Genomic DNA, 10,680 nt, shown 5'->3' with positions numbered 1-10,680 from the left:
GGGCCCCCGACCCACAACGTCACCATTGCGCGGCTGGAGGGTCTCCCGGCGTCCTTCCCACGCAGCCCGCAGCCGAGAGACAGACATCAGATGGAGCGGCTCTCAACTCCTCAGGATCCGGGCTTCGGAGAAGGAAACCCAGTCCGCCTCCCCAGGCCACCCGATTGGGCAGTTCATAAACCCGCCCCTCGACGCTGATTGGCTCCTGCCCCACTGCCCGCCCTCTGAACGGAGAGTGACAACAGAAGCCCATCCTTGCCAACGTGAGGGCAACTCTGACGGGAGGCTGTAACCCAGGGGCTTCTTCACCAGCTTGTCTGTCCGTCAGGATGCCGACCTGTCCCAGCCTGCATTTAAGAACAGTTTACTCCAGGCTTAGGGCCGCTTCTGTCCTTTTTAAGACAGGGTCCTGCTATGTAATTTAGTCTGTTCTTGAATTCGGTGTTTAGCTCAGGCTGGTCTTGAGCTCGCTGTGATCCAGTCAGCCCAGTGCTGCGCTTATAGGGATGGATCACCAACTGCCCTGCAGTTGTCTCCTCAAAAGTTGCAACTCTCTTTCTTTCATCACATTAATATTGCTAGATGGAAAATATTACCTGGAGTCTGGCGACGCTCTTGATGAGTATCTTTGGCGTAAGTGCGTAGGACATTAGTATAGTTCACTGCTGCTGTGTCTGGTTAAGTCATGGGAGTGTGACATTAGGGACCTTATCTTCTCCCTCTCCCTTCCCTTCTGGTAGCTGTTTTGCTCTGTGCTTCCTGATTCTCCTGTAGCAATTATCTTTCTCTTTTCATTTCCTTACACTATGACATTTCTCTGTCGAAGTCTAATTAAACAACCGATTTCAACCTCTAAAACCATCAGCTAAAATAATCGTTTTATTTTTAAATTCTCTATGTCAGATATTTTGTAGCTACAATAAAAAACAATAAAATTAACAACCATTTCCTGAACAAAAGAAACTGCCAAACGTATTAATCCTTTCTCTAGAAGACTATATAAATGAATTTTTCTATGAATGACCTCCATAAATTTTCTTTATAGAAACGTATTTCCGTGTGACCCCAGCAACTCTTTGCATAGCAGAACCACTTCCAATGGCAAACAGTCAGTACCTCTGAAAGGACAAAGCCCCTGACAAATTTTACATATATGTCACCAATTTTCCACTGCTCTGCAGCTTGTGGCTGTCACCACTCTTTCTAGAACTGTTCTGCAAAGCTGGATGCAACGCACCAAAGAGATCTGTAGCCCAGGAGGGGTCAAGGGAATGGTCATGACCCTTCCTCTTAGGGCTGTGTACATCTCATCTTAAAGTGTTGGTGGCAGGGAGACAGGCCGTTTGGTGTCTCTGGCAGGTCCCCATAGGTGAACTGCACTGAATATCTTCAAGATCTCTGGAGCAAGGTTCTGTCATCAGGTGCGGACAACTTCTTTCCCTTTCAAAAATAGCTCTTTGCCTGCTGCTGGGCCTTACTGAAAACTGAATGACTGACCATGGGACTCCAGGTTACCATGTGACCTGATCTGCCTATCCTGAGCTGGATATTATCTGATCCACCAAGTCATTAGTTTGGACGTACACAGCAACCGTCTATCGCTACATGGAAATGGTATATATGTGATTGAGCAAGAGCAGATCCAGAGTGTACAAGTAAATTACATATGAAGCTGCCCGGACACTGTAGGCTTTTAGTCTTGCCATATTGCCTCTGTTTCCCAGAATGCACCTATGGCTTCATGGGGTGTACCATATGATCAGCTGTCAGAGGAAGAGTACGCTAGAGGCTGAGTTTACAAATGCTTCTGCTCTTTATGCAGGCACCACCCCCAAGTGGATACCCGCAGTATTATAGCCCCTTTCCAGGACAGCCCTGAAGAACAGCAGAGAAAGGACATCTTCACAGTGGCCACAATTTTCAGCAGTGCAACTGGTAGTATACTTTGCCTGGAAGGAGAAATAAGCAGATGTGTGATTTTATATGATTCAAGAGCCGGAGCTAATGATCTGGCCAGATGACCAAGACTTTGGAAGGAACATTACCGGAAAACTGGTGAGAAAGATATTAAGGGAAGAGGCCCATCAGAAACAATTTACCACCTATTCTATATTCCCATGGCCTTCAGCAAGCACCTCAGGAGGTCTTGGTTCTTTCCCTGGTGGGGTTCAACATATGTAAATCAATAAAAGCAATATATTTCACAAAGAAAAGCAAGATCAAAATAATATGATCACACTGATAGATGCAAAAAAGTTGTTTTGAGAAAATCCAACACCCCTTCAATGATAAGAACCCTGAAGAAATAAGTATTGAAGGACCAACTTAAATTGGGTAAAAGCCAGTTATATAGTGTATTAATTGAGGGAAAGCTGAAAGCATTCGTTCTAAAATCAGAAACAAGACAAAGATGGCCACTATCATCTCTTTAATTCAATGTAGTACTCAAAATATTAGCCAGCCAATAAGAAAAGAAAAATAAAAAGAGATACATAGGGTAAGGATTAGGGTTTGAACAAACATTTCTCAAACAAATAAGTAGAAACAGTAAATACACATATGAAAAAATGTTCAACATCACTGGTCATTCAAGATGCAAATGAAAACAATGCTAAGATTCCACTTTGCTCCAGAAAGAATGGCTGCTATCAAGAAATCAACCAATAACAAATGCTGGTGAGGTTGTGGGAAAAAAGGAACCCTTCGCCACTGTTTGGAATGTAGACTGGTGCAACTACTGTGGAAATCAGTATGAGATACCTAAAAAAAAAAAGGACTAGAGATTCCATGTGACCCAGCTATTCCCCTTCTGGGTATCTTCCCAAAACAATTCAAAGAATCATAGCACAGGGATATATGTGCACCCAAGTTTATAGTGGCACAGTTTATACTAGCTAAAACTTGGAAACACCCTAATTTCTGGTTACTGGTTAACCATCAACTGGTTACTGGACAAAGAAGACGGGGATTTTAAAAAATAAAATGGAGTACTACTTACTCATAAAGAATGAGAAACTAGAGACATTTATAGCTAAATGGATGCACACTGAGGCCATTTTCTTAAGTGAAATAAATGGAGCACACGTGTAAATACTGAAGTTTCTCTGGTGTGAGAAACTGAAAGTGTAAGTAAGGATAAAAATGTATAACAGATAATGAAATAATAAGATAAGGCCCAAAGGGGAAGAGGAAGTGGGAGGGGCAGGGGATGAGAAAGGAATAAATAGGAGAAAAGGAAAAAAAAAAGTCTTTGTAAATAGGGAGGGATGGAGGGGTGAAAGGGAGGGCAGGGGGATGGGGAAAAGTAGGAACCAAGACATAACATGCAAAGGTACAAATTCCCAATGATAAATGTTACCATATTGCATATCTCAAGTGTACCAATAAAATTAATGAATTAAAGGGCCGGGGATTTAGCTCAGCGGTTCGGTGACCTGCCTTGCAAGCGCAAGGACCCGAGTTCGATCCCCGGTAAAAAAAAAAAAAAAAAAATTAATGAATTAAAAAAGAGATACCTATAGAAAAGGGATTGTTGCGGAAGGTGTCACAAGGGCAGAAGAACCACACAGAGAGACAGAACTCAGGTAAAACAACAAAGTATACTGCAAGCAAGTTCGGCCCGGCAACGCAACATAGCTCTCGAGACTGACTCTAGATTGAGGCTGCACTCTGCTTCTATACATTTTAGGCTACACAGACTTACATGGGGTCAGGTATCACATGAGTTTTCAGGTTAAAGTTTTCTTTTTCCCAGAACTTTAAACCTTAGTGGAGCGAATCATCCCAAGCTGAGCCTTCAAGCTATGTGTTAAGATTCTTATAAGGTACATTATGTGCTACTCGAGGGGCAAGCTACTGCGGTTAGGCTTTTCAAGGGACCTCAGCTAGACTGTTAGTCGTCTGTGTAACTATACAATAGGGTAAGGGTAAGGCAGCAAGCAGTTACTCTATGACTAATATAAGCACAACATTCTTTAATTTTATTTTTCTCTAACAGAAAAATTCATTATAATTATTTGCAGATGACATGACACTCTACATAGAACCAAAGATTTCACCCTCAAAACTCCTAGAATTCATAACCAACTCCAGCAATGTAACAGAATACAAAATCAACAAACAGTAACATTTGTAAATATATGAACTAAATGAAAAAGCATTTATGAAAACAGTAACATTTATAGTAGTGTCAAGAAAAAATAAATAGTAATCAAGTTAACTAAGGAAGTGAAAGACCTCTGCAAAAATAATCACAGGACTTGGAAAAAAGCCATTGGAGAAGACACTAAAAAATCTAAGGATGTCTTTTGCTCCTGGGTAAGTAGAATCTGCATTGTCAAAATGCCCACAGCCCTAAACATCCATCAAAATGTCACTGTTGATACTTAGGGCCTCTAAAAAATTTTATCCATGTACTAACAAAATCAGGACTTTGATGAATAAATTGATGATTGGGAAAAATGTTCTAAAACTATTTGGCCAACTTAATCCCTTTAATTATCTTAAAGCATACTTTTGATTTTATACTGGAATAGATAGAGTCATTGAAATTCTTTTGTTTTTATCCACAGTATGCCATAGCAGAATTAAAACCAATCACTGTCTAGACACAATGTAGCCTTGCCTTACCCTGCTTCAGCTTCTACAACTTCAAAAACAGAACAGTGAAACTGTCGGGGATCAGCTTGAAACCATGCCTAGTGGGATTCTATAAAGTTGTATCCTGGGTCTTAAAGACACACTGTCTGTGCCCCCCAAAATACCCAGATCCATCCTACTCCATTGAATGAACCAGTACAAAGGTGTGGGTTCTCCCCTGGAGAAGTCTGGCACATGGACTTCACCCATATGCCCATGTGTAAGGGGTACACCCACCTCCTGGTATGCACTGACACTTTTATGAGGTGGACATCAGGTCAGAATGGGCGGGCCTTGGAGGTGGTAAAGGTCCTCCTTAAAAAAGTGATTCCTAGGTTTGGACTGCCTAGATCTATCCAGAGCCAGATAATGGAGCCTCCTTCACACTCCAACTCACCCAAGGAGACATCAAAGCACTGGGCATTAAGTTTCATCACCGTAGTGCGTGGACACCCCATCATCAGCATCAATATTTTCATAAGAAATGACAATAAAAATTGCTGTGGTGACTCTAGTAGAAGACAAATGAAGGCAAGATGCCATGAAAATATAAAAGGGAGTGTGAAACTAACTAGGAACATGGAAGATGTGACATTTTACTGGCAACTGTTTGGACTACATAGCTTACCAGGCAATGAGGCATTGATACTGATAACCAGAGACTACAGTAGGAAGCCAAGGCATAAAGGCGTGCTGAGCATGGAAAGATGGCATCCTCAAAATCTCTATGTGTAGACTATCAGGGGTCTGAGAGAATTGTCACTCTCGTGCCTATAGAAGCCTAGGCAAAAGGTTTTGACCCAATGTAAGTTTAACCCAGATTGTCAGGGTGACAAAGGTACACTTCCATTCTTCTAAGTACGGTCTCCACTGCCTTACTTTTTGGAGGAAATGACGTATTCCATGTATATTTTCTCATCTCAGCAGAAATGTGAAAAGAGCTTATGAGAACTGCAAACTGCTGGGTAACAAAAACGACTGCTTCTGTCAGCTCAACTCTTATTGATAGCTCTGTCACACAAAGGCTACACAGCATAACCATCAAAGGCTTTGAGTGAAATGGAGATGGGCACAAGGGTGGACCCTGGAGTGTGCAAATGCACCAGGAGTGTGCAAACACACCAACTTCCTCTTGTGCATACAGTACAAAATTATTTAATCATGATGGTGAATGTATATATAATCTCAAAATCAAGTCACTATTAGTTTTCCCAGTCTTCTCTATCTGAAGGAAAACACAGATAACATTAAGTTGAAAAGATTAGTTTTCTTTGACCTGAAGATAACACACCTGCCTTATATCAACCAATGTAAGAGTCAAGTTCCGTGGGCATTTAAGATTCCAAAGAGGATTCTAATGTCAGCTGACTTCTCAGAGCATTCATCTGACTGACCTTACTTAGAGAAAACTGAGGCTCAGAAAGAGGATGTAATCAGGTACAGCTACCTTAGTTTAAAAGTCATTACCATCACCTGGACACCATCTGTGACTTAGCAGACTTCTGTGGTCTTTCTCCTGACTATGTGTCTCAGTCTCCTGAACTGTAGGCAGCAGCATGACCCTGGAGACAGTTTTGTGGATTTGGAAAGTGACATTTTTGCTATCCCTCAATTTTTACTTCATTAAAACCTTCAGTACATGAAGATATCAAGGCATTTACATATAGGACAGGTAATGTGTTACACATTTTGTGTCCCATTACTGCATTCTCCATTACTATACCTTTTCTACAGCAATCAAACATTCACTCTGCAAGCCTCACTAGGCAGGGAGCTTAGAGAGCTTTCACAGGAGGCAGACGTGTCAGAACTTCTCCTTTATTTTGTAATATTTCAACTCAACCAGCAGATGGGCATACACCAAGGTACCCCACAACAGGATCCATAATAACATGAGTACATAGTGGACATAGGACCAAGTCACAAAAGATACCCCTATGTAAGATAAATGGAGAACGACGGAAAGACCAGATGGCAGAATAATTCACGAATCACGGCACACGGACCAGAAGACAAAACATGAGAAGAGAGCAGAATCCCCAAATGCTTCAGTGACAGAGTACTCAGGTATACATTAACATGCATACAATCAACCCCACCCATTTCCTCTCCAACTGAGCTTTCCATGACACTGCCCTTCCAATAATATTCTTCTACAAAGAGTACTTGCCTCTAGCAAGGGATTTATAACGACGTCTTAGTAATCAAAGCATAGACTGCACTGCATTCACTTCCTACATGGACACACATCTGTCTACTAAAGACTCTGCAGTTTCTCATTAGACAAACTTTTTCATTATTTCCAGGCTGTATTGGTTCTTTTCACTCCATTATTGTTTTGAATGTTTGTGTGATGTAATGAAAAACTATTTTAAGCAAACGAAAATAGGTGATATACTAAAAGATTGGATCCCACTGGATCACAGTGTTGTGCAATCTACTGAAAATAAAACAATAAATGGACACTGACCACCACTGAGGTTTCAGTCTTTAGTAGTGCAAGAATTCTAGGTTAACTGTAGACATCCCATCCTGTTGATCTCCAAGTGCAAGTCTGAGATTTCAAATCAGTAACCCCACGTGACACTGTGTTCCCTAAAACTCCTGTTGCAAACTGATTATTTAATGATGACAGTTGAGCTAAGGGTCCACTGCAATGTGATGAGCACATGAACGCTTGTTCCTTGAGAATGGCTTATAATTAGCATCAGCACAGCTTTCCCTTGCTTTTTATCTCATACATGCTTACCTGCCCTTCAACAATGTATTCGGTAGAACAGAGGACCTCACGACATTTTTATGTGATACTCTTGGAATTTTGCACCTGAAAACACGTAGAGAATATATTTAGATTCTTTTTAGTTACTTATGCGTAACTCTGATATAGGAACAGATAATATATCAAAGCACCTCATATTCTTGATTGGAATAAGAAAGCCATTATTCCCATTGCAGTAAGCAAGCAGCATCTTGGGAGTAGGAAAATGAGAGCATGGTGAACTTAAGTGTAGAGAAGCCCTTTCGGGGTAACAGATTAAAACTTAAATCTCCCAGGTGATGTAGACAGCCCACTATCGGGATCAAATATCATAGCACAACACACACATACATTTTAGCTTCTCCACAACAGCCCAAGCTATGAGAACCTGAAACATTTTGAAATTTCTCTAGCTTCAGGTGATTTATCAGTAAATTTGTCAATCAGAACCGTTCCTCTAAAGGTCCTTAAAGATTCAAAATATAATGTGTGGACAAAGACCTGCATATTGGGGCTGGGGATTTACTCAGTGGTACTGCTGCCTGCCTCACAAGCACAAGGTCCCAAGTTCAATCCCCAGTACCAAAAACAAAACAAACAAACAAAAGACCTGCATATTGGATGCACCCCCTAAGTGTGTACTTCCAGGGCACTGAATGCAGACTTGGAGTTTGACACACTTGCTAAAGAGGTAATTTTCACTTTTAGCACCCATTTTACAAATTAGATCTGAAAGATGCAAAGGCCACAGATGTGAAATGTATCCCTTAAAAGTCTAATGGGATGTTTTCATTTTGAAAAAGGAAGAAGCCAAACATTACAATGCTAAACTGTGAGATGGTAGGGGAAGTTGGAAAATGACAAATAGAGTTGTATTACTTGGAGAATGTAGAACTCTTTGGTGGAGAAGTTAATAGTGTTGTCTGATAGAAGTCAGGCATTTGAGCTAAGTGACGAGATGTGACCATGCTAAAACTCCTGTCCTTTTCAGAAAAGTGGGCAAGTAGGGAGATGAATTGCCTTTGGAAATATACTGCACCAGCCTGACTTTGTGAAATTGAAACTTGCCACTGCACTGCATATTCTAGGCTGATGCTCTAATTACCTCAGGAACTGTGTCTTCAACACTGTTTTTCTGTTCTCTGTAACAACTGTTTGCTATGCTTTCAAGAGCTTAATCTCCTCAGGAAGCAGCAGGCACTGAAACCATGAGAAATTATTTTACGAGCCTGGCAAAAAACCCTTTCTGCCATTTACTTTTAATAAAATAAATGATCAAAACTGTCTTCCCTTCAGGAAGACTTTGCTCCCAATTCAGTTCATGACATCTACAATTGCATTATTTCTTCTGAACTCTAACTGAGAAAGATCCCTTAAATTTCCATCCTCAAAATACTCCTAAATGTGATTGTGTATCAGCACATAAACTGCTGGAGGACACATGACGCCTCATGCGATCCACTACATCTCTTAATGTACAGTATCACTTCTTATAACGGTTTCTATGTTCTGAATGCCATTACCCAAAATACATGTTTTAGAACCTAATTCCCAAGAAGATGCTATAAGGAGGTGGGGAATCTCTGGAAATTATTTTTGTCACAAGTCAAGAACCCTCAATAATGGCAGATATACGTATAAAAGACAGGCCAAAGACATCCTGCACACCTCCCTGCCTTGTGAGAATTTGACTAGAAGTCACCAGTGCTTAGATGCCAGATTTCCTAAGCTTCAAATCTATTAGAAAGAATTGTTTCATAAAGAGAACAACCATGTTATTTTGATTAGGTCTGCTGGAATGCACTAAGACAAGGTCTATAAATACATTTTGGTGAATGGGATGGCATTCCAACAGCCATGGTAAGATTCAGAGAGCAAAAGATTACCTGTTTCCATTTGTGAATGCAACTTCACAGATGCACATATCCTGGTGCATGTGTACACCTAGTTACTCTCCCTCATAAAATCACATAATCACTGCCAAGAGTAATCAATGGAGCGCCGGAGATTTAGCTCCATGGTGCTGCTGCCTGCCTCACAAGCACAAGGACCTGAGATTGATCCCCAGTACAAAAAAAAAGTGATCAATGGAAGTGCATGTGATGGATTGCTGCTTAGTGTTGATAGCTTTAGTTGGAGCTGATGACAAAGATAAATGTTTCCATGGAATTCAAAACTAAAGAAACCTGCAACATGAAGGTTGGCTTCCAGAGACCCAAAGTCATCTTTACATATTATTTTCAATATATCTGCTGATAAATCTTTAGGAAGCAGATAAAAGCATAAAATATCGCTACATATTTAAGTATAAAAATATTAAGCTTTTTAATTAATACATGTTTGAGGTACACGTTCACGTTCATCTCAGGTAGTGGGCATAGGTATTTAACATTTCAATTCTTATAATTTCTTTTTCTCTCCTTACCCACCACCCTTCCTCTCTCTGGCTCCAGACCCCTTTTCCCCATTTCTTCTACATCATCATCATCATCATCATCATCAATGTTAGTATTATTATCTAGTTCATGTTCGTGACATAAAGACTGCATTCATTGTGCATAGTTGCTACATGGCATTAAATTTCTTCTATCTCCTTCCCATTCCTGGCCTCCCAACCCCTTTTAACTTGCCAAAGAGCTATCTGTCTGTGTCCTTGTATATGTCCGACACAGAGAGATGGAGAAAATATGGAATCTATATACAATGGAATACTACTTGACTAAAAAGGATAAATTCAAGATATTTGTAGGAAAAGATTCACCTTGAAAACATAATACGAAGCGAATTAAATCAGACAAACAAGCCTAAGTGTTCTTAAAATGTACAGTTTCTGAACTTATATAACACTCTGTCAAAATGAGATGAAAAGAATTCATGATGTCAATTGTTTCCAAATTATAGTCTGATAAGCTTTTAATTTCAAACTAACCAAGTATAAATTTCGCTAAAATACAGAATACTTTCATTTTAACAAATTTCACAACCTTCAGCCCAATAATGAATACTTTCAGAAAGTTTGAATTAAATTACATTTCTCAAAATTAAAGATTGTATAGATACATCATGAAACCATAATCAAATTTTTGCTAGTCATGAAACAAAAAATAAAAATATATACTTAAAGTGTATAGTGCAATTTGTTGATGTTTATATTGGTAAATTATCACATTCTTCCTTGGTAGCATCTGCACTACCTAACAGAATTACCTTTTGGGAATATGGCAGGAACACTAAAACCAACTTTATCAAACTCTGATGCTCTGAGACCCTGCCTCAATCACTGC

General features: G+C 40.1%; 1 protein-coding gene across 1 annotated transcript in view; it reads right to left on the bottom strand.

The window, feature by feature from the left end:
* The window catches only part of LOC104858386 (zinc finger protein 14), a 25,250-nt gene extending 25,077 nt beyond the window's left edge, over positions 1–173 (bottom strand). Inside the window, exon 1 of the mRNA XM_010618581.2 lies at positions 24–173. Within this exon, the coding sequence (XP_010616883.1) occupies positions 24–26 (3 nt within the window). The 5' untranslated portion in view covers positions 27–173. The remainder of the gene's footprint in view (positions 1–23) is intronic.
* Positions 174–10,680: the final 10,507 nt, after the last annotated feature.

This window comes from Fukomys damarensis, unplaced genomic scaffold (genome assembly GCF_012274545.1).
Source record: "Fukomys damarensis isolate Sample0158 unplaced genomic scaffold, DMR_v1.0_HiC HiC_scaffold_23, whole genome shotgun sequence".
Taxonomy (NCBI): Eukaryota; Metazoa; Chordata; class Mammalia; order Rodentia; family Bathyergidae; genus Fukomys; species Fukomys damarensis.
Note: the sequence above shows the minus strand (reverse complement) of the source record. Positions and strands in the feature narration are given on the sequence as shown.